At 33.6% G+C, this 25,167-nt stretch overlaps 1 protein-coding gene across 1 annotated transcript in view; it reads left to right on the top strand.

The window, feature by feature from the left end:
* LOC145258195 (hypoxia-inducible factor 1-alpha inhibitor-like) overlaps positions 1-22,941 on the top strand; it is a 49,706-nt gene extending 26,765 nt beyond the window's left edge. The window contains exons 2-8 of the mRNA XM_080116087.1: positions 7,446-7,690; positions 9,767-9,918; positions 12,458-12,603; positions 15,280-15,386; positions 17,505-17,574; positions 19,468-19,575; positions 22,757-22,941. Of these exons, the coding sequence (XP_079972213.1) occupies positions 7,446-7,690; positions 9,767-9,918; positions 12,458-12,603; positions 15,280-15,386; positions 17,505-17,574; positions 19,468-19,575; positions 22,757-22,801 (873 nt within the window). The 3' untranslated portion in view covers positions 22,802-22,941. The remainder of the gene's footprint in view (positions 1-7,445; positions 7,691-9,766; positions 9,919-12,457; positions 12,604-15,279; positions 15,387-17,504; positions 17,575-19,467; positions 19,576-22,756) is intronic.
* Positions 22,942-25,167: the final 2,226 nt, after the last annotated feature.

Consider the following 25,167-nt stretch of genomic DNA (forward strand, 5'->3'; position numbering starts at 1 on the left):
TTTACCTGTTTGGTGTGTAGACGCATGAAGACATTGAAAAAAAAAGCCACTTTTTAAATCCTCATAAAGACAGTAAGAAATATTAGTAATGTCCAAGGCTGGAGTATTGCTGTCACATCTGGGCAGGAGCTGCTAAGACCTTATCCTGCCTTGACAGAGTTCAAAATAGACTTCGTAGCCTAGGGGGGGATGCCCTTTTCTCTTCCCTGCAACCTCTTTCTCACAGACGTTGCGAGCTTCTGTTTTATCGTTATTTACATGGAAAGTGCTCGTATGAGCTCCAATCTATACTCTTCCCTCGCCAAACTTTCACGAGAAACACTCGTTTGGCTGTAAACACTATCAATAATTTCCTCCACTCTTTATCTGTGCCTAAACCTAAATGTAGATTCCGTGAACAAAACTTCTTTTCTAAGAACTGCACATCTGGAACTTTCTACCATTTACCTGCTTTCCAACTGACTACAATACGGTCGTCTTCAAGTCCAATCTAAACAAGTTCTTGATGAGCCGTTCTCCTTAAGTAATCCAATTTACCAAATTTACATTTCTAACGATTACTATGTTGTCCCTTTGACCACTGTACACTCTTTAAACCTTATCCTCGAGTGACCTCTGGACTTTGAAAAGTGGTGATTCCTTTGTGTAAAAAAAAAAAAAAAAAAAAAAAAAATGCACGTATAGCAGCAGAATCAGCAAAAGCCAGCATATACAAATATGAATGGTATATGCGGTGACGTCACGGCGAGGAAGGAAAGAAAAATATTAAAAGAAAAATATGAACCTTTGAGATTACAGGACAGAAAAGTTACACAGGTGGTCTGAGAGTGACATGAAAAGACGCATGCTAAACGTGGCCGGACAGGAACAGATTACCACATGTTCAACACGGCAGAATCTTAAGCACATTGCAGTATAGGAAGACTTTTGAACAAAAGACAAGACTTTATTCTGGAAAGTACCTGTAAATAAATGTCTTCAACTGAAACAAAGTTGAGTTTTGTTTTGTTTTTTTTTTTGGGGGGGGGTTCATGTCTTGGTTTCCTTGCGATTGTGTCTACATGTTGACGTGTGTAACGTTTGATAGTCAATAGAGACGGTTAACCTTTTGTGATTACTTAGAAATTACAAATAGCATTTTTTTTTCATTTTTTTTTTTAACGAGTTCTCTATTTTTATGGCAAGTGCTCGACTAAGCTTTAATCTATAGTCTTCCCTTCATGCAAAACTTTCATAGCTACAACCCTTATCAACAATACCCCTCCGCTTTATCTGTGCCTAAATGCAAATGTCACAAAGCTTCTTTCTTAGAACTGCTCGCCTGTGAAACTCGGTATCGTGCGTCTGTTTTCCAGCTGACTACAACATGGTCTTCAAGTCCAATATAAACAAGTTTGTGTTCAGCCGCCATCTTAAATAATTAAATTCTACCTGACTACCGATCGCTGTACTGTTGTCTCAGTGACTGCCTTACATTCGTTAATAATTATCCTCGAATAGCCTTCGGGCCTTGATAAGTGGTGACTCCGTTGTCAAAAAAAAAATAATAAAATAAATCCGTAACTAAAGCTTATTTTAGCATGTATTTTGTAATGGGGGGGGGGGCTTAAGGGAAACAAGTTAACTCATTTACTGTGCGTGTGGTATCTTGTATTTATTTTTGAATCTCTGCTTGTTGAAAGCTAATATTAAAAACTGCAATTCTACCTGGCAGCTGTTGAGGCAGATGCTAGTAGTGCTTATGCACGCATATGTAACCTAATTGCTGCAACCTCAATGTATGTTCATCCTTTAAACATAATTACTGCATTCCTTGCAAGGAGTAAGTAATGCGGATAATTTACTTAGGTGTGTGTACGAAAAATAAATAAAAATAAACTTTCATAGGAGTATGCACGATCCTGAAAATAGTCACCCCCACCCACACCCTGCCAAATCGACACTAAACTATTATATCATAGTGGGTTTAATGTCTTTTTTTTTTTTTAATTTTTTTTTTTATATGCTGGATAGCTTGGATTCCATGAATAAAACTTCTTTCCCCAGAAGTACTCACCTGTGGAACACTGTTCCGCTGATCTGATTCCCGATTGAATAGGACATGGTAGTCTTCAAGTTCAATGTAAACAAGTTCTTGTTGATCTGCCCCATATATAATCAGTCTACCTACTTTACATTATTAACGATTACTACACTACCATCTTGCATTCATTAACCCTTATCCTCAAGTGGCCTTTGGACCTTGATGAGTGGCGACTCACAAGTTTTAAAAAAAAAAATCAATGCATCTCTGACTAGGTTTTTTTTTTTTTTTTTTTTTTTTTTTTTTTTTTTTTTTCCTTCCCCCCCAGTTCATTTTTATTTCTTCCATGTTTTCCTTGGCCTTTTTCCTGTCAACTGAACCTGCTACTTCAACTGTTCTACATTTAATCCCAGGGTTATACCATCGGTCTATTCGGCACACAGCTTCCAACTACACTGCATCTTTTCTGTTCTCGGTCAGTGAAGGAGATTCTTCCGGAGTAATGCAGTTTTCATTTTTGTCTCCATCTAGAGTTCCCTTTCCCCCACATTCAAAATCGACTCTGTCGTTGAGGGGGGGGGGCAGTAAATAAATCCATATACAAAATTTTTGGTGCCCCCCCCCTTCCTGGCAAAGGCGGGATTAGACCTAGTAATTCACTCCCATTCGTTTGTTCGCACTTTTCCGGGATAACTTTAGTTGCCCACCTAGGGGCCATTATAGAGGTAAAATTTCCCTCAAATTATTCATCCGTTCATTTGTTCGCACTTTTCTCAATAACCACACCTTGGATTTTGAAGAAAATTGCACAAACGTTAGTCATGATGAAAGTAAATTTTTCACTCGTGTAGGGGGGGGGCACATGTTTGGCTTGCTTCTCATAGGTTTGTGTTTTTTCGTACTAGAACTCTCAGTTCCTCAGAAAGGAGGCACTCTGGATGAAGATAAAAACTTGAATTGCTTCACTGCTTCAGTCTTGCAGAATTTCTCCTGGCCAAGTAAAACAGACACTACACTCGGATCCTAGCGTGATTTACCTCTTTTCAACTAAGATTTGATGTGACACAAAATCAAATAATGCGGAGAGTTCAGTTTTGAACGAATATAAAAATAGCCGAACTCAAACTCATTTCCTAGTGAAGGCGCCTTAGGTGACGGGCAATAAACTCATCTTCCCCGAAATGATGATGCAACACCTGGAAGGTATGCCTTCTGGTACGCACGAACAAACATTTTGGCGCTTCTACACTATTAGGACGAATTTTCGGAAATCATAAAACTGAAGTTCACATGAAAACAATGGTATCTACACATTTTTAAGATGATTATATCCAAAAATTACGAAAATCGATAAGGTAGAAAAATTTTTATCGAAAAAAAAAATAGAATTTGAAAACGATCGTAAGACTCGGAAGTCCAAAAGGCAGGTAATTTTCCGTTTCGATTTAAACTAAATGGCCGCAGATTTTCACCTGCTAACACGGTTAAAGTTTTTTTTTTTTTTTTAATTCAGTAATATTCAGGTAATTTCGACTGTATAATTTGGAAGCTACCATTGTAATTTATTAGAATTGATAAAAAAAATTAACTTTTTTTTTTTTTTTTAAATCTGAAAACTCCATTTATCGTCTACAATTTCGTCCTAATAGTGTAGAAGCGCCAACATTTTTAATTTAGTCTGAAGGTCCATAAAGTAGGGTATTGTACACGCGTGACATCGCTCCCTGACAATGGTTTTAAAGGTATATATGTCAACCTGTTCTGTTGACGCCCACACAATTCACAAGAAAAAAATAATACCTATTCAAATGGTACATTAAAACGTATTTTCCTTTATGTGTGGCGTGTGGAAGAAATCGACTCTTTATTCCAGGGCAAAGTGCCCCAGCCACGCCTCTACTTACCGGCGTATTTCATTGATTTAGTTTCAGCTGTGTGCGTGTGAGAGGAGCCACGCCCATCTTGTTTTGACGTTATTCCTTCCTCTTCGTCATTTGCACCCTCTATTTACTTGCTAGCCCCCTAGTCGACTTTAGTGTGTGCGTGGGGGGGGGGTACAGCTCCCCACAAAAGGAGCACTAGATTTTTCTAAAAAAAAAAAGAAAAAAAAGTACATTAAAGTTGTCTTGTACTAATTGAGAAAAAAACATGAAATGCAGTTTGTTCCTTTTCCTTTTTTTTTTTTTTTTTTTTTTCTGGACTCCCGTCCTCTATCCCCCCTTTTTTCTGGATTCCCGCGCTGGTCTTCACCCTCCCTATTTTTTCTGGATTCCCGTGCCGGTCTTCCACTTCCACCCCCGCTTATTTTTTTTCTGGATTCCCGTGCCGGTCTTCCACCCCCGCTTATTTTTTCTGGATTCCCGTGCCGGTCTTCCACCCCCGCTTATTTTTTCTGGATTCCCGTGCCGGTCTTCCACCCCCGCTTAGTTTTTCTGGATTCCCGTGCCGGTCTTCCACCCCCGCTTATTTTTTCTGGATTCCCGTGCCGGTCTTCCACTTTTTTTTTTTTTTTTTTTTTTTTCTGGACTCTCGTGCTCTGCCCCCCCCCCGGCCTTTTTCTGGACTCCCGTTCTCTTTCCCCCCCCCCTTCTTTTGCTCCCTTATTTTCCCTCTTCCTTTCCCCTTTTGTTTTTTTGTTTGTCTTTTTAGTGAAATGCTTTTATTTGATTAATGGAAGATTAATTTTTGCTCAACGCTGACTTGGGTGGGGCAAACGTCTGGAGAAGAAGCGGGAAGAGGAATATGAAATCTACCACCCGTCTTCCTCCTCCTTTCCCATCTCTTTGCTCGCACGTGCCGCTCAAATTTCTGGTATCATAAAATCCCGAACCGAATGCCTACGTGACTAAAATCGCGTACTTTAGCACGTTCCTCTCGAAAGACGTTATCGCTTTTGTTTTCTTTGTTTTGTCTCCACTCCAAAAAGATTACGCTCCCACCGCACCCACACGCTCACCAATCCCAGTCACTGATTGCCTTAGTACGGCCAAGCGTCGCAGTCTTGTCAATCAACCTAATCAATTTCTGTGTTTTCACCTTCGATTATATTTTTATTTATATTTCTATATATTCTCTACCGGAAAGAACCAGTTATAATTTTTTTTTTTTTTTTTTTTTTTTTTTTTTTTTTTTTTCCTCTCTCGAGCATTCATTTTTGGGACCATTTCTATAAAAATGGTTGTAAATAAATATATATTTTTTAAAAGTATCTAAACATGTGAACAAGCATCTTGCTGCTCAAGTGCTCAACTCCCTACATAATATACCTGCAACTTATGTCCTTGATAGTGGCACCCTACATCAAAGTGGCACTGTGCCTTGTTTGGGGTGAAAATGTAATAATATGCGATACAACATTCATAAAAGTAAATCAAAATTGTTGTGTAAAAATCACCATTTTTACTGTCAGCCACGTCATTTTGTGTCTATTTTATAATTATGCATACTTTTTATAGATGCCGCTAGTCGCTTTAACTGAATCGGAAAAGATTTTTAATTTTTTTTTTTTATTTAAAATGAAATCAATAGTATCTATTGAATTGTGTCGCAGTAATGAAAATATCCAAAAATTACAAAAAACGTTAAAATAGAAAAGTAATTACATAGAAATTAACAATTTTAGCTTACATAATTGCTGAAGAGCTCGTATATTACCAGGGGAGGTAATTCATTTTTGAACAGTGCTCAAAACTTGGGCCAATTCAAACTATCAGTTATTTCCCAGGTGTTTACGTCACATGTGATAAAACAAACCTGGCCAAATTTTTTCGTTGAATCCAGGAAGTACACGTTTTATGTAATATTCCAGAAATATTTTACTAATTGTGACATAATAATTAGGTAGATAACATTGTTTTTTGTTGAAATTGATAAAAACACCAAGTAGTTATTGTTTTTAATGAAAACTCTTTTCAGCTGTTGTATTTCGCTGCAATAATGAAGAACCAAAATTATTGCATTCGAAATAGTGGCAAGCATTCGTTATAACTAGGGCTATGACAACAGCATATTCTTTTCATTGTTTTGACTCTCGAGTATATATCCGACACAGTTAATCAACTGAGAACCACATGACTCTATATAAAAGCATATAAGATATCAACGGATATACACTCGAGAGTCAAAGCAATAAAAAGAATATGCTGTTGTCCTAGCCCTAGTTATAACATAGTAACATAATTAAAAGAAGCTTGCAAGAAAAGCTAACCCTCAGATGAAAAAATAAAATTACCCCTCTCTTCAGTGTTGGAAATTAAGGGAAAAATATAGCAAAGAGGAAATAGGTTTGTCGACAGAAGAAGAGTATAGGAAGTTGTTTACAAAGGAACACAAAAGTAAGCTGAATAGAGTTGTTAATCAAGGTAATGCAAAGACTAGACATAAACGGTAGATATAGTTTATGGCAGTTTTGGGTGTAGCCATGAGTTTTGTAGGAGTTGCAGATCATTTAGAGCTTGGGATGGTTGATGATAAAGTTTGAGTTAAGGACAATCTAGTTAGACACAGAATGCAGATCTTAACTCTGAGCAGATTGGGGAAATAAAGTGATCAACCAATGAAAAAAGGCCTCGACAGACAACCAAGATGTAGATCGGTGTGAAGATGACCAATGGTCACAAGTGCGCACACAGGCACGCGCACACACTAACTGATATTTGCAGAATATTTGAGTTTGTATATTTTAACATCTTGCTTTAGTTTGTTTTATACTTTTGAAACCGTGTGCCCTTGGCGGCCGTCGATGTGAGGCAACAACACTGCCAGAAGAGAACACTATAAGGAGAAGACCGTGGAAACAATGTTGGCCATGTTGTTGAGCAAGGGGGTTAGCACACGGTTATTACAAATATAACCTCAAAAGCTAAGATGTCATTGGTGGGGCTTTGACAACAGAATGTTCTTTTCATTGTTTTGGCTCTCGAGTATATATCTGACACAGTTAGACAGAATTCATCAACCGAAAACCACATCACTCTATATAAAAGCATATAAGATATCAACGGATGCACACACTCGGGTCAAAACAATGAAAATGTTATCATAGCCCAAGTAATTAGTTCCAATTTAAGAATGTCACACCGTTTGTCTATTTTCAGTGTAAACAGGTCAATTTGGGATAGCCACTAGAAATGTAATTACCAACATTTTTTGACAATTTACACCCCACCCTGATGGCAGCAAATGGCAACAATATGTAATGTGGTAAGACAACTATGGAAGGCGGTAAATTGCTAAGGATGCAGTTAGGAGATTCGGAGTTCCTATCCTGTCGTGGTTACCACCTGATGAAGGCCAGAGGAATAGTTGGCCAAAACGTTGTGAAGCAACAACTAAGAAAGATGAGGATAGTCTACAATAAATAAATATGTAATTCATTAAGAAAAATGATTGTAATTCTTGAATAATTTCTTTCTCTTTCCAGAAACCCGTGGTTTTGACCGGAACAAATTTGGTGAACTCTGCCCTTCACTGGGACCTGAATTATCTGAAGGATAATATTGGCAATAGTTTGTTTACAGTATACCAATCAAAGAATAGATATTTTCGGTACTATGAACCTAGAAAAATCCCACAACACAAAGACTTCAAACCTCCAACATTACAAGCAGAAATGAATTTCTCAGAATTTGTTGATAAATTAAAAGAATGTCAAAAGACTGGAATTCAGTAAGTCTCTTTTTTTTTTTTTTTTTTTTTTTTTTAAGACAAACTGTAAATTAAAATCACAAAAATATTTTTATTATACATGGTTTATTTCAAGGATTTATTTTTAGCATTTATAATTTAAATACAGGTTTGGAAAGATGCCCCCACATATGGTGTAATCTTGAGGTCCAACTGTTACCAACTCCATGTATTAAATTAGGTGGTATTTTGGCAATAACCCGTTAAATTTCTTCCAAGTGCTCTATTGTATCTTTATCAGCATAGAAATGGGACTTTCCTTATCCCCAAAGAAAATAATCTAATGGGGTTAAATCACACGAATAAAGTGGCCAGTTGACTGGTCCATTTTGTAAAAATATTCATTTATCAAATGTTTCTCTCTGTAAATTGATCATCTTGCATGCTGTGTGGCATGTGGTTCTGTTCTGCTGAACTCAAAATAACCAATAGTTACCAAATTTGCAATTACAGAAAATAGTTGATTTAAAGTTTGCTGCTTCTAAAAAAAAACAAAAAACACCCTATATCTAATCTTTTTCTTTGTGCCTTGTCTTTTCTTTTTTTTTTTTTTTTTCTATCCACTGTTCTACCTTTGCCCCCACTTCTCTCGCACTTTCTCTATCTGCCACTCTCCTCTGTTTATTTAAATTTTGGTGCATATGTAGATCTGTGATCTTTGAAACCAATACATTATATACTTATGTGTTGTCGAAGCTAGTATGTAGAATTAGTTTTAATGTAAAAGTAAAATGGTCGTATGACAGTGACATATATCTCTATTGACTTAAATTGACAAGTGAGTGCACGGTGAACAAGGCATAAAAAAATCAACATTTGCCCTTCCCACCCCTGCGTATTTATCCCCAAAAGTCAAATCCAGGTCAAAATGAACGGTGCAGTTTTAGGCCTTAACATGTTAATTTGAGTTCTGCACTATGCAAAAAAGAAATGACTAAGTCCATCATTTGTACCCACCCACCCCATTTAGCCCCAAAAGTCTCTAAGGACTATTTAAATTTGAGTTCAGCACCATGCAAAACTGCTAAATAGACATACACAGAAAATTTTGGATAAATGTGGTAAACTAGTCCCAAAAATGAAGTGGTTTTATTAGTCCTAAAAGATCCCCTCGGGCACACCCAAGACTTATCGCGAAGTATAGACAAATAAAATTATATAGAAATCAAAAAGTTTTCTAAAAATCCAAGACCTCAATTTTTTTCATTAAGCACAAGTGTCAGTTTTAGCCATTTTAACCCAAAAGGCACTCCTATGGGGCAACTGGAGTTTTCCCTAAAACTCGGTTCTGTTTTTTTTTTTTTTTATTCATATCATGTTTATTGTTTGTGCAAAATTTCCAAAAATTCCAAAGCGTAGTTATTGAGAAAAGTGCTGACAGATGAACGGACATGGGTGAATTTACAGGTTCACCCTCCTTTTGTTGGGAACCAAAAATGGTCTGCAATTTTTCTCACAAAATGTGAGAACGTTAACGTGGATTTTTGTCTATTGAATTTTTGTTCAGTGTTAGCATTTTATTACAAATACATCTACATATTTACTCTACATAGGTCTGAACGCTTCATTCTTAGAACTGCCCGCCTATGAAACACTGTTCTGCTGGTTTGCTTCTTGACCGACTACAATATCGTTGCCTTCAAGTCCAATGTAAACAAGTTCGGAAAAGTCTGTTCACTCAACGCAGGTCTGAACGCTACCCCACCCCACAAGCAACTTGCTTTTATGGTGCCCGGGCACACCTCAAAATCACGTGTGACACAATTTTTCGAGAACTGTATGAGAACATAGACATTAAAAGACCACAGTTGCCATCTTGAAACTTTTCATTTTTCCTTCTCAGCCCGTACAAGACATGAGCCCGTTTTTGCAGTAAGCCTTCTCTATTTTTCCCCCACAACTTGTTAACATGACATAAGTACGTAATGTTTTCATATTTGGTTTAAAAGATAAATCTATGCAAGCCGCACAATTTTTTATTTATTTATTTTATATTTTATTTATTTATTTATTTATTTTTTATTTTTTTTTTTTTTTTTTTTTTTTTTTTTTCTACAGCAAACTTTATTTGCAACAATTGCTATTCCAAAACATTGGTGAGAGAATCATTAAAGACTTCATTTCTTTCAACTGGGATTGGATAAACCAACAAAAGAACCTCAATCGATGGGGTCCACTTTCTTCAAATTTACTACTTATAGCCATGGCAGGTAAGTGTTTGTTTGTAAAGTTAAATAAATAAAAAAAAAAAAAAATACATGCTTTTTAAGATGGGAACAAGTCTTTATCATATCCACTGTATCTCTTTTGGTAAAGCCTAACCATCAAAGCGGCACAACTTCTCAGCACTAAGAAACACTCGTCTAGCTGAAAACACTATCAATAATTCCCCCCACTCTTTATCTGTGCCTAAATCTAAACGTAGATTCCATGATCAAAGCTTCTTAGAACGGCACGCCTGTGGAATTGCCTTCCGTTTTCCTGCTTTCCAGCTGTCTATAATATGGTTGTCTTTAAGTCCAACGTGAACAAGTTTCTGATGAGCCTTATCCTTGAGTGGCCTCTCGGCCTTGATAAGTGGTGACGCCTATGTAAAAAAATAAAAAAAAAAACAAAACGCACTGTAACATCTCTTAACACTTTCATCTCTTTACCCTCCCTATCCCACTCTAGCCAATTGCGCCAATGTTCACAATTATGGCATATCAACCAATCAGAGGGTGGGAGGGGTGCATGAAAACAAAACCCAACATACCTTTTATATCCCCCTTCTCGTACTCCATGCTCCCACCATTTATCACATTTGTAACAAAACTCTCATAATACAGACGCAAGTCTCATTTCTTTCTAAACAAATGGGTTTTATTCAGTCACCACAATTTTCCGTGGTCGAAGTCACCCCATTGTTTCTTATCCTTTGAAGGAGGAGGGGGGTCTATTTTGCTATGGTTTTAGCCACCATTTATTTCTCTCATCACCTCCATGAGAAATTTCGTTGGCACCAGCTATACATTGAGGTGTCTGTCATCAGCTTCTTCTGAAATAAAGTTTTATAGCACCTCTTTGGACACAAGAAAATCCTTAGCAGCTGTGGCAATTATTATTCCAAGCATATATGAAAACCCATTTTCAGATGTAGACTCTCCAAACCTAATTTAATTTGTTTTATTAGTTTTTATTGTAAGCAAAGTAAATATTCTAAAGTTCACTTGCCTATTCAATACCACAGATTTTAAAGTTTTTTGCACCTATTTGATAAATGGCCATATGGTATCTATGAGAGACTTCACACTTTAATATCAAAGATTTAACATGCTTGGAATTTTTTTTTTTTTTTTTTTTTTTTTTTGTGTTGGTTTTGTCTGATCACCACATCCTTTGAAATATTTCATGTTTCCTTATATTTTGTTTAGTTTTAGCACAAGTGAAAATATAGATGAAAATCTCACAAGTTTATCAAAACTTTAGATAGAATAGATATAGCGCAAACATTGAGAAGTTTGTTAACTTAAACTTTCATTTACATTTAAAATACCCAAAACATAAGATTCTACTTTTTTAGGCAATTATGTGTGAGCACACTAAAGCATTATTTTAGAATTTAGAATGGGGGTTCAGTTGTGCATATAAATGATATAAACTGATCCTATTTCGGTACATAACTTTTTAAATAATTTTTACCACTAATTCTAAGGCCAATCAGCAAAATCATAAAACCACATATAATCGCTATATTTTTCATATTGCCACCCGTACTTAGGGTTAGTAGTAGGAAAGGAGCATGGTTTTTATGACTTAACAATACTATATATTAATACGATAGCATGTGTTATTTATTTTGTGTCACGATTACATCCAAGTGACTGTTTAGTTGTTATGGATTCCCATTTCTTATAATAAATAATTTTACCATGAATTCTTCATAAGTTTTGGTTTTGGTTTAAATTATAGCTGATGGCACTGAAGTCATTTTTTTTTTTTTTTATATATAAATAATTTTGCCAAGAATTCATAAGTTTTGGTTTCGGTTTCGATTATAGCTGATCGAACTCCAGTAATCCATTAAAAAAAATTTTTTTATTTTATCAAGAATTCTTCATAAGTTTTTGTTTCGGTTTCAATTATAGCTGAAGGAACTCGAGCTGGTGCACCCAAGTCCTATGGATATATTTTTGTGATTTTTTGAAATCGCAACTTTATAATATATAAAAATCGATAGAACATTAACTCTATAATAATTTATACGAAATCTGCAAGAATTAAAATATAATATTTAAGTGTACTTTATGACTGGGCTATGCCAGGCGTCCCTGCTAGCTTAGATAAATACTTTTGCAGTTTTAACAAGAGTTACAATATCAGAGCATTTCTATTTACGCGATGAATACCAACATCAATATGAATGGGTCTATGGAACTTCCACTAGCTATTACTTGCATTTCGTTTTTTTTTTTTTTTTTTTTTTTTTTTTTTTTTTTTTTTTTTTTTTTTTTTTTTTTTTTTTGCAAATCAATTTAATAACCCACCAAATTTATATAATTAAAATAAAATTTAAACATTCATAGAAGGAATATATATATATATATATATATATATATATATATATATATATATATATATATATACACACACACACATTAAAAAGTGCATTACTGTTAAGCATTATGTAATAGAATGACTTTTTAGATCACTTGTTCTTAAATGAATTAACCTCCCACTTTTTTTTTTTTTTTTTTTTTTTTTAAACAGGTAATATCACATCAGTTCATTATGATGAGCAACAGAACTTCTTAGCCCAAGTCCGGGGTCGAAAACGCTGTCTGCTTTTTTCACCCGAACAATTTGAATGTCTTTATCCATATCCAATCCATCATCCACATGACCGACAAAGTCAGGTGAGTGAATTATCAATCTCTATCATTTATGGATTGATCACATGTTATTAATTGTAATGTGTGTGTGTGTGTGTGTATATATATATATATATATATATATATATATATATATATATATAATTTGTTAGGATACCCATCCCCGGATGGGGTAATAAGGAAATGCTTTAATATGAACATGAGACCAGATCACATGTTTTGCTATATAGAAGACTAGCAGTTCAGCCAAACTTTGCTCAGGCCCTATGTACTGTTCATGACTTTATGTGTGTGTATATGTATATATATATATTAAAAAGTTTGACTCGTGTCCCGGTAACCTACATCTAAAATTTCAAGTGTTTAGACCAAAAATTGGCGAAGGAGTTTGATGGAGTCTGCAAAGGTCAACTCTTTCAACTTTGACCTCTTAACAGCCAAATTTTCGCCCAAAAACTGATTAAAAAGCTTGCATGTCTGAATACTCTTTATGTAAAATTTCAAATGTTTAGAACCAAAATTTGCTGAATAGTTTGCTAGAGACTGCAAAGGTCAAATCTTTTGAACTTTAACTCCTTGGCAGCCAAACCTTTGGCTAAAAACCAATTAAAAAGCTTGCTTTACGTCTGAATATACTTTATGTCAAATTTCAAATGTTAATTTAACCCAAATTTTGATCCCTTAACATTTATTTTGGGCTCAAATTAAAAAGTTTGATCCATGTCCAAGTAACCTACATCTAAAATTTTAAGTGTTTAGACACAAAATTGGTGGAGGAGTTTGGTAGAGTTTCCAACGGTCAAATCGTTGAACTTTGAGACCCCTTAACAGCACAATTTTTGTCCGAAAACTGATTTAAAAAGATTTTCCCAAATCTCAATACCCCTTGTGTCAAATTTTAAGTCTGAAAACTGACAGTAATTTGGTAGGGAAATGTACACACACACAATTTCACTTTTCTAGATATAGGAGATATGCTAAGGGATGGAAGTGGCTGCGAACTAAAAGTTCAACCATCAATCAACACAGCTTGGAAATTCAGAACTTTTCCCAATCCTGGTGTCCCAAGTATTATCAAGGGTAAGGTCTATGATAGCTGTGTAATAATCATGTAGTTGTATTGCGGTGAATGTTGGGGCCTCACTTGGTAAACTCCAGAGAAATGACGAGGCAATAATTAGGCAAATTTGCAATGTACAGCAAGGCCAGATGTAGAGGATTATGGTCAGATATTCTACGTGAGAAATTGGTCATTCCAAAACTTTATCTCCTAATAAGGATAAACTGTCTTCACTCTTCATTGGTTTAGACCTGTTTAAAGAAGCAAGGGGCATATCAACACTTTGAGACCTAAGACTGGACAGCAAAAAATAAAAAAGAAAAGTTGAGTGCCCTAAGATATGGGGGGAAAAAAAAAAAAAAAAAAATCTCAGGATCTGCACAATCCTTATCCTTAGATGTAGAATAAGGACAGCCAGACAACATTAAACCTGTTGGAGCGAACATAAATGATAAAGTTAAGAAAAAGGCATCTGGTGTCTATTTACTTCAACAAAACGACAAGTAATATAAAAAAAAAAATAAATTTAATTCAAATCACTTAGGAAAACTCATCTTAGAGTTATCTCTGCAAATTAATCCAATTCTGTGAATATATATAAGCTCAATAACTTATCAGTCTCATGAAGTACAGCTATTATGCCATCATATCTGAATTAAAGACGTTTAAATCTAATTTCAGAAATATTCCTAAAAGACCTTGCACATATTTCAGAGTATGTAATCGGGTCAGATTAAGCTTTATGAGCTTAAGAATTGTTTCTAAAGCCTTGAACCAACCAGAATAAATATTTGTGTTCAATGTCTTCTACAAATCTTCCTTTCTGAAACTTGATTTTAATGTTTTAAATCATATATGGTAATTTTGAAGAATGCCTTTTAATGGCAATGTGATATCAGTTCTTTGCTACTTGTAGTGCGCACACACACACACAAAAATGCTGGATTATTTTTGCCTGATAACCAAAATTACTGTAAAAAACAATTTTTTTTTTTTTTTTTTTTTCTCTCTCTCTCTCTCATTTCTAAGCAAACTAGCCTGGGTGCTTGGCATTGCCCAGGTGTTTGGAGGTGTTGAGCAAAAAAAATAAAATAAGTGGTAGTAGGCAGGCAGGCTCAAACCCATACCACGAAGGAGGAAAAGAACATTAAAAAAGTGACGTTGCAAAATTGGAAGTGGCGAAGGCTTAAATTAAGGCTAGTCAATCAAAAAGGGGAGGATGACTTTCGAAAATATCAGCGAAAAAAGCGCCCCCCTCCTTGTAGAAAAAGTTCCCAGTTGAAGGTGAAGGAATTAATGTTTTTAGCCAATTTTTGTTTGTCTGAAGAGTTGAGCTTCAAAGCGATACTGTGAAATCCGTTGCCTCTATTGAAAGTTTTAGGCATACATACATTTAAACACAGGTGAGATTTATATTATAGATGTCCTTAAGCCAGTTTTTTTTTTTTTTCTATAGGGGGGGGGTATATATACTCCGGACTCTTCTCCTTTCCTGATGAGAAGCATTTAGCTTTAAAAGGCTATGGCCGAATTTAAAAAAAATTTTTTATCTGATCTAAACTTAATTTTTAAATATCCTCTTATATGTATAGTTCATTGGTTAATTATAATGTACCCACTATACACTTTTTTTCATCCAGGTGAATTTGGAAAATTTAAACTTGAAAAAATTCCCTAAATCTGCTGACTTGGAAGGAATGCAAGCAATTTTGGAACCTGGTGATGTCTTGTATATTCCTGTTTATTGGTAAGTAATTGTTTTCACTTCCATGCATTTTGTGAGCAAAAGTTATGTGATTGAGTGGATTTTTGTCGTTATGCCTACAGTCAGCCAACTCCTACAAATAAATTAAAGCAACAATACAATTATTTTAGAATTAAATTTTTTATGATTTCAGATACAATGTGAATTTTTCACCCACTTTGCTTCTACCAATAATTTTCATGCATTTACATGTATGCAAGAAGATCGGATACAGTTGAAGATATTTTTTGTAGTTATAAAACCCTTGGAAAAAAAAAAAAAAAAAATCAGACTTTACAAAGTATTATCAAAATGACTTGCTTCAAGGAATATTGGTAAAAATCTACAGGAAACTTTTCTATCCAAAGCTGGATTTTAAGATCACATGACCAAAAAAAAGTCAAAAAAAAAAAAAAAAAAAAAAAAACCCAACTTGTCAACGTATGCTGTATTTATCTATATATCTAAAAGTGAGAATGTGGATGAGGACACTTCTCAACCTATATACTCAACAAATGTTTTGATCTACAAACTTGAAATTTGGTATATAGGATATTCAGACACGTGGAGAACTCATCGGGGGCGGGGGGGCTGCTAAGGGGTCAAAATTAGCAAATTGGTACGTGGGGTCGTTGGATTTTTATCTGTTGGTCAGCTGTTTCATGACTGCACATGCGCAGTCAACAAACATGACCGTTTTTTTATTTTTTTATGAATTATTTTATTAAGATTTATAGAAAACACTTTGTAAAGATCATATCAGGCTGGTGTAATGGTTGTCATATTTAGTTCATTGTCTTTAGGTTTTGGTTTCGATCTCTGCTCGAGTAATTCTTTTTATTTACAAGAAGTGAACTGCTTAGAAAAAACATAATACTCTCATGCACATGTCTCCGTTTCTGTACTAATTAAAATATAATAGTTATATGTATTTTATGACCAGCATATGCCAAGTGACTTGCTAGTATGCTATACTTGCAAGAAAATGAAAGGCTTTGTTCATGAAAGCTTGGCACAAAATTAATGAGGTGACAACTTTTTGTCTAGAAGTAGCCATCACAGACATTGAAATGGATTGTAAGTGATAGGTATTCATTCAATGTGGCGAACAACCAAAAAACTTAAAACAAATAAATTATACAACAAAAAAAACTTTCACCAAATGCTGTAAAAAAAAAAAAAAAAAAAAAAATTTTAACCGATTTGCATATTTTAAAATTCTGAAACTGTTTTAAACATTGTATTTCAATATTAGATTTTGTCAATATCTGTTTTGGAGATACATCCAGAATCCAATATGGCTGACCAATCTCTGTCTTGTTTCTTAAATTTTTTTTTTTTTTTTTTTTTTTTTTTTTTTTTTTTTTTCACAAAAATATGAGCTACCTTTACCATTTGATTGAATTGAGTTAAAACCAAAAAAAAAACATTCAAAACAAATAGAAGGCATAGATTCAATTTTACTAATGTCTTCTAATTTCCCCTCTCCTTTTATTTTATTTTATTTTTATTTATTTTTTTTTTTGCTTTCTCTCTTTGCAAAATTCAATCATGTTCTGTAAACTCAAAAACAAAAAACAATTTTCTTCTACAAAACAAACCAAATACCATGAACAAAATATTCGAAGGCATAAAGAACTTGAAACAAAACTTTTGCCAAAATTCCTGGATTCAGCATTAAATAAATTAAATAAATCATAAGATGACTGCAATTGTGTGAGAAGGCAAACTTGTAATTTCCATGTGCAACACTGCAGTCGGCAAAAATTACATAATAGGGAACCATTCGAAAAGGACAAAAAAAATTGTCTGTCAAGAGGTGCTGGACTGAAGGAGTAGATTAAAGATTTTCTTACAATGTGATTTTATTTGTATTGAACTATGTAGCACAATATTACTTTGAGTATTTATTAGTACTTATTAATTTATCTCATTTGGGTCAGTTCTATATTTAAAATACAATGGACGCATTTCATAGAAATGCTAAACTCGTATTTGCTGTGTTAAAAAAACATTTTTGTGCTATTCAGAAAAAATATTTGATCAAATGTCTCATTCTATGAGATTTCTATGGGTTTTGCTAGTAAAATAAACAATAACCAATTTTTTTTTTTTTCTTAGGTGGCACCAAATCGAATCTTTACCACAGAATGGAGTTACAATTTCAATCAACTTTTGGTATAAAGTTCGAGTAAGTAGTAAAAAAAAAAAAAAAAAAAATTAAACTTTCAAAATAACACTAATTGTGCAGGGATGCATAAAAGGTGATATAATTAGCTTGAAACATAATTTGTAATATATATATATATATATATATATATATAAGCTGAATGTGTGTCTGGTCACGAATAGGCTCCTATATGGTTGACTATTTTAAAAAAACTGATTACATATAATGATGGATGTATCGAGACACGGGAATGGGTATGTTTGATCTGTCAGAACAGTGGTTCATTAAAATTCTGGGGGTCTGCATATGCACCTGGTCCACAAAGTATGGAAATAAAAAATTAAAAAACGTTTACAAGTGTTTTTGATATAGATGTACATAAGAATACTTGGATAAGTATGTTTCAACTTAAATAGGGATAGTATAATAAAATTGTGGTGTCTGCATTCGCGCCTGGCCTCCATAGAATGGAAATAGGCACAAACTTTAAAGACTTTTCATATCTATCTGCGTAAGTATACTTTGATAATTATGTTTTAGTTTGAAGAAATATGGTATAATAAAATTATGGGGTGTTCGTTCGTGCCTGACCTCCATAGAATGGAGGTATGTGACAAAGTTTAACAAGGTTTTTTTAATATAGATCCACAGAATATTGTGATAAGTGTTTCAGTGTGAACAGGTATGGTATAATAAATTATGGGGTTTATCTATTTTATTGTTACTTTCATCATATTTTGCTTTGGTTTTGATACCCCCAAATTCAAAGCTATCTCTTTACAACCCTTCCTTTTCATAACCTATCATCTATATATATAAAAGCCAAACGTCTGTGTGTATGTATGTTTGTTTGTAACGCTAAAACTTTTGAAAGACGGAACCAAACTTGACAAATTTGGTATCATATCGAAGCCCCATCACCCGGATGACAAATATCGAAATTTCACATCAAACGGACCACTAGAAGTTGATCAACTGATCATTTATCTTCGAGGGGGGGCCCCCAAAAAACTTGTCATTATCTATATATATAAAAGAAGACAAATGTTTGTTTGTAACGCTAAAACTTGAGATGAAAGATTCCTCTCCCCTAAGAATAAAACATATGTTCAATATCTGCTTTTGTTTTTTCATTGTTTATACGGTCCCGAGCAACGCCGGGTAGCCCTGCTAGTACTTTCATAAATCCGAGTCCATTTTCTGTAGGCTGTTTTTGAACCCAGTCAACAATGGGTACTTTTGCTTGTGTGTGTGTGTATATATATATATATATATATATATTAGAGAGGCTCTAGTATGTTTCCATTTCTTGCATTCTAACCTCTTGCAATATTTTTGCTTTATATAATTACAAAATTTGAAAGATTCTATTTATAGCTAGATATGATAGGAACCGACCAATTAAATGGAACAACGGTCTGAAACCGGAATTGCTCTATAAAACATACTAGATATTTTAGAATACTGGCACATACTTTTTTTTGTCTTCACACAAGAAGGAACTTTGCTCTTCCTCTCAGGACTTCTTCAGAGTAGCTACCGGAAATGCCATTCTTCTTCTGCAAGCTATTACAATTCAAAGTGTTCTCTGGATTGATACTGCCATTTTGTTTGGAAGGCCATTTCTAAAAATAAAATGGCCTACAATTCAATTTTAGTTCCCTTTAAGTGTAGTAAATGTTCTAACATTATACATGGCCAAATCATAGACGATAAACATGCAAGACATCCAAAATCCTACCAATACTAAGTTTCTGACGTAGCACAGTTGAAGGGATTCTATGTCCCTAGTTTGCCGTTGCAGATCGGAAGCGTTTGGAATCCATGTCGAACCCAAGAAAATATTTGTACTTTGAATCCATGGAATTTCGATTTAATTATGTATTTATCTACATTTTTTTTTTTTTTTTTTAGAATTTCCTTGAAGAATCCATTACATATCCATTGACGACTTCGCAGAAAATTGCAATCATGAGAAACATTGAAAAGATGATAACCGATGCTCTGGGAAATGTCGACGAGGTCAGTAGCTGTTTTTGATGCTTTATTCTTGAGCAATGGTTTTTTTTTTTTTTTTTTTTTTTTTTTTTTTTTTTTAATCCTCATCTTTGCTGATGTTTATGTTTTGACCGATGTACTTTCCGAACATTTATAACCAATGAGTCCCAATCTGAGGCCCATTCTCTGTGGTGGTGTTGGGTTTTAATTGCATCAATTGAATGTTCCTGCCATTTGCAACTTATATTCATGTAACAGAGCACAGGCGCAAATGTTGTGTGCGAAATGACGAGCTGGTAGGGAAAAAGAAAGACTAAAAAAAAAAAATAAAATGTGTGCACAGATAGAAGAGCATGTTCAAGAACACGTTCGAAATGACATTTCAAGAGCATGTTCGAAAGCACGTTTGAAATGACGTTCAAGAGGACAGAGGTTAGAGAGGAGCACAATCACGGTTTATCTGGGAAAGTACCTGGAAGTAAATGCCTTTTTTGTTTTAAGTTGAGTTATTACTTGTCCTATATTCATTTTGACGTAAACTGTATGCAACATGTAGGCCCCATTTCTAACGTTACATTTAGATTTTTTTTCAATTTCTAATCTAGTGATCTTATCTGTCATAAACCTTTTGGAATATTTATTTCACAGTTGTACCCTTCATCAGTTGCATATTTTTGCCACACTTAAAAATATTTCCATCCTATGGACTTCGAATTCAATGTCAAGATTTGTTAACCGTCTCTACTAATAAAGCCTCCTATTTTTATTTTTTAACTCTAAAAGTTGAAGAGTTATGAAGACAGGAATGGGATCATTAAAATGAGCAACCTTTTGTGCTCCCCCCCCCAAAAAAATTTTTCTACATGGTCATCACCATTCTCAATGCAATTTTGTCAGGAGTTGAATGATGCATGTTTCTGATGCATGTCCATGACGGGTTGCTTTCTTAGTCTCCCACCGTCAATATCTGCAATAGAATTGAAACTTTCAACCATGCAATTTGCAATCACCTCTGATCAATTTGGATGGAATAATAAAAAAGACAAAATAGTAGGCATTACTTTTGGAAGATCTCTTGTATTAAAGTTGTGTTCATCCTACCAATTGTTCCCATCTTCTAATAAGGTTCTCCATCTCACAACTGACAATTTTCCCATCTCATTAATTATCCTCAAGTTTGGGTTGGCTGCTTTTCCTTTTTCTTTTTATTTCTTCTTTCTCCGTCGTCGTTTTTCTCCGTCGTCGTTTTTCTCCGTCGTTTCTTTCTCCGTCGTCGTTTCTTTCTTCGTTGTAGTTAACATCACTTAAAGTTCAAAGTTCACTTGCAGATAAGAGTTAATGAGTTTGGCAGTGAATGGTGAAGCTACACCATAGAGACCATGCTTAAAACTGGACAGAACTTGATTATTTTAGAGATTGGGTCAACAAAAATTTGTTTACATTAGACATAGATTAGTCTGATAAAGCACCCCCCCCCCGGAAGCATTGTATTCCTTAGATAGTTCTTGGAAAGAATCTTTGTTCATGGAAGTTCTGTTTGACGTACATGGAAGAAGACTAAAGTAAAACTATAATTCTCTATCTGTATAAGAGCCAAGTACATCCTAAAATCGAATACTGTTACCACATCTGGGCAGGAGCTGCTCGGCGCCCCCTATCTTGCATTGATAGTTCAAAACCTTGTAGGTGATGCCCTTTTCTATTCCCTGCAACCTCTTTCCCACAGAAGAAACGTTGCAAGCCTGTCTTTGCTCTATCATCATTTTCATGGCAAGTGCTTGTATGGGCTCCAATCTATGGTCCTCCCCCACTTGCCAAATTTTCACAAAAAAACACTAAACTAGCTACAATCATTATCAATAATTTCCCCCACTCTCTATTTGTGCCTAAATGCAGATTCCATGAAAAGTTTCTTTCCTAGAACTGCTCGCATGTGGAACACTGTTCCATCGGGCTGCTTCCTGGCTGATCACAATATGGTAGCCTTCAAGTCCAATGTAGACAAGTTCTTGGTGAGCCATCCACTTAAATAATCCAAATTCTACACCATTAACGATTACCACCATGATATCTACCACCTTGCACTCAATAGCCCTTATCCTCAAGTGGCTTTTGGGCCTTGAAAAGAGGTGACTCCCTTGTGAAAAAAAAATATATATATAATGGTTGTAGTTAGCCGCGTTATAGATTTGAAGCTCCAATAAGAATAACAATAGAGCAGAGAAAAACTAGCAACCTCACTTCTTTGAAAAAGAGGCTTTAGCGAAAAGTGCATCTTTCTCCTCAACCGCTAGATTTTAAAGTCTATCTTGTACTCTCAAGGCAGTAAGCAGTGCTCTGGATAGCATCTTCCCAGATGTAGCAGCAATACTCCACCTTTAGAAATACCCATTTGCAAAACAATGTTCTGCAAAGTCCAAAACAAAGACTATTCAGTTCTTTTTCGTTATTGTAGCATAATTTGAAAATGGAAATCTTGAATTTCAAGTGAATCCAATGGTATATACTGAATTGTCATGTCACATATCCAATAATTACAAAATGATGAGTAGAAAATTGATTATTGAAGTTTTTGAAGACAATTAGCAAAAATTTAAGTTTTGCTAAATTGGCCAAAGATTTTCAGAAAATATTTACCTCCCTTTTTTCTACTTTTTTTTTTTTTTTTTTTTTTTAATCGTTTTTGTAATTTTTTGAGATGTTTATCACTGCAACATGACAATTTGGTAGATACCATTGGTTTCACTTGAAATCCAATATTTCAATTTTTAAATTTTACTACGATGAAGAACCTAATTTTCATATACATGAAGAGCCAACCATGAATAAATATTTAATAAATAATATTTCTAAATATTTAAAGATATAAACAATAATATAAGCATAGCAGATTCTACCAAAATTCTCAGTATCTACGTATTCCTCGCATTTTTAAAATGATTATATCCAAAAATTATGAAAATTAAAAAAAAAAAAAAAAAAAAAAAAAAGGGGGGGGGTCGATATGTCCTAAACCAAACAACCTTGGGATGTTCCTGAATCTTCTAGAAGCATAGAATTGTCATGATTTTCTGAAAGTAAAATGATCCAACCATTGAGGTGATCTTTTTAGTAAAAATGTTTGTTTTGATTGTGTGATATTTATTACTTACTTTTTATTGTATAATTTTTTAAATGATTGTTTTTTTTGTCTTCATTTTTGCAGGTTGGTCCTTTCATGCAGTCAATGGTGCTTGGGAGATATACATAGAACAACCTTTTTTTTTTTTTTTAAATTAATTTATTTTTTGTAACTGCTTTTTCGGTCTTGAAAGACCGATTGGGTACTTTGTTATGCCCATATGTCAAAAAAAACGTCTACACACTACAATCATTTGTTTACGCGCCCTACCCAAAACACAAAACCTGCATTTTCACTCTAAGCCTCAGGTTACAAATTATTTATGTCCCCACCCCTTTTCTCCCCATCAAATTTTTTTTTTTTTTTTTTTTTATTCGATTAACAAACTTAAAAATTCAGAAATATTTTTACTTGGTTAAATAAATTTTGCCTAACCAAAAAGAAAGCAATTAATTGTAGCTTTACAAAAGTTGCTTATATATTATGTATTATATATATTATATATAAATTTCCCATGTAACAGAAGTGGGGGGGGTATAGTGACATGGATATTGAGTATATATACTCCCATTTCTTCCAGTTTCGTTAAGTTGATGTACTAGCTGTTTCTGCTCCGAATCACCCAAAAGTCTTTACCTTCATTTTAGTTTCTGAAAACTATGCTGGTCTTTTTTTTTTTTTTTTTTTTTTCTAGAAAACTTTAAATCACTACCACATTTCTTCTATCCACCACCCAAAAAATGATTTTTGCAATTAACAGATTGTAAATACTTTTAGAAATTTTTTTGGTGCTTGTGTAGAATTGATCTTTTAAACCAAAGCATTTCGCGCAAGTACATCATGTACTGGTGTCTGTTGAAATTTGTATAAATTCCAAAAACTACAAAAAAAAAAAAAAAAAAAAATGATCCAGTAAAAATAGAATTTGAGTTTTGTTTTTAATGTGAACGAATTGTCCTGTCAGTTCATTATGGCAAACAAGAAGTAAAAGCACTTCTACACTATATCAGAACAACATTTCGGAAATCGTAAAACTGAAATTCACATGAAAACAATGGTATCTACATATTCTTTGCATTTTTAAGATGATTATATCCAAAAATTACGAAAATCAATAAGCTAAAAAATTATTTATTAAAGAAAATAGAATTTGAAGAAAACTATCGTATTTGCTTATGTAAGACACGGAAGAGTTCAAAAGGGAGGTAATTTTCTGTTTTGATTTAAACAAGATGGGCGCAATTTTTCACCTCCTAACAGATTTTTTTAAATAATTCAGTAATATTCAGGTAATTTCGACTGTTTAATTATGAAGCTAATATTGTAATTTATTAGAATTGACAAAAAATCAGAAACCATTGTTTTTATCTGAAAACTTCATTTATCAACTAGAAAATTTTGTTCACATAGTGTGGAAGTGCTGAAGTAACCCTTGACTTAAGATTTTGTCATGTTTAAACCTTCTTGGAAGGTAATGGTGGATGATTTTTAAAAATTTTTTTAAGGTTAAAAATATATCTAGCCCATCTAACAGATCGGTTTTTATATTTTGGGAATTTGTATAAATTTTGGCATAACATGTGAGTATATAGCGAGTCGTATTTTCATTTGAAATGCATTTAAAAATTTATATAAAAACTTTTTGTTAAAATAAAAGCACCCGATTTATTGCAGCTTCACAGAAGTTGCATTTTTTTTTTTTATAATGGATGCTTATTCAGATTGTCACTGAAACAAAGATGAAAAACTTGTCTTCCTACTTTTCACAGAATGAAGATGATATATTACTAAAGGTGAAGGTTTTTTTTGGTTTTTTTTGTTTTTTTTTTATTAGAAAAACAAACTTGCCGTTTTTTTTTTTTTTTTTTTTTTTACTGATAAGTCAAGGCTGAAGCTATTTTAATTCAGTTTTTTTTTTTTTTTTTTTTCACATATATAACACCTTTCTAAAAAAAAAAAAAAAAAAAAAAAAAAAAAAAAATTGAAAATTTTATTTTCTGCAAAAATAAATTTTAAAATACTGTTAATAAATTGTTTGGTTTTAAATCCTACATTAAAGTAATCTTTCCAACATTATCAAAAAAAATTGACATGAAAATCGGTTTTCTGTTTTATCAGTACTACATTTTTCCTCTTATCAACATAAGTAAAACTTGATATTTTTTAAATAAAAAAAGAAGATATTTGATAAAATTGTGATTTTATTTTATTTTTTTTTTTATATATTTAATCTTCATTCCATGACTGGTACGTACATCATACAGACTTTTCTGTATTTTCTTCGGTACTTATGGTGGCAATTAAAAGCAATCTGAATAAACACCAAAAAACGTTCTGTAAAAAATTAAAAAAAAAAAAAAAAAAAAAAAAAATTGCTTATTGATGATCATGTGAATCTGCAGTAAAATATTAAACCCAAGTGCATTTTATCGTTTATTTCCATATGACACCTGCCAGCAATTGCCATGACTAATAACACTGAGAGTTCGTTAAAG

Source organism: Euprymna scolopes, chromosome 33 (genome assembly GCF_053919585.1).
Source record: "Euprymna scolopes isolate OS-2025 chromosome 33, ASM5391958v1, whole genome shotgun sequence".
NCBI classification, from domain to species: Eukaryota; Metazoa; Mollusca; class Cephalopoda; order Sepiida; family Sepiolidae; genus Euprymna; species Euprymna scolopes.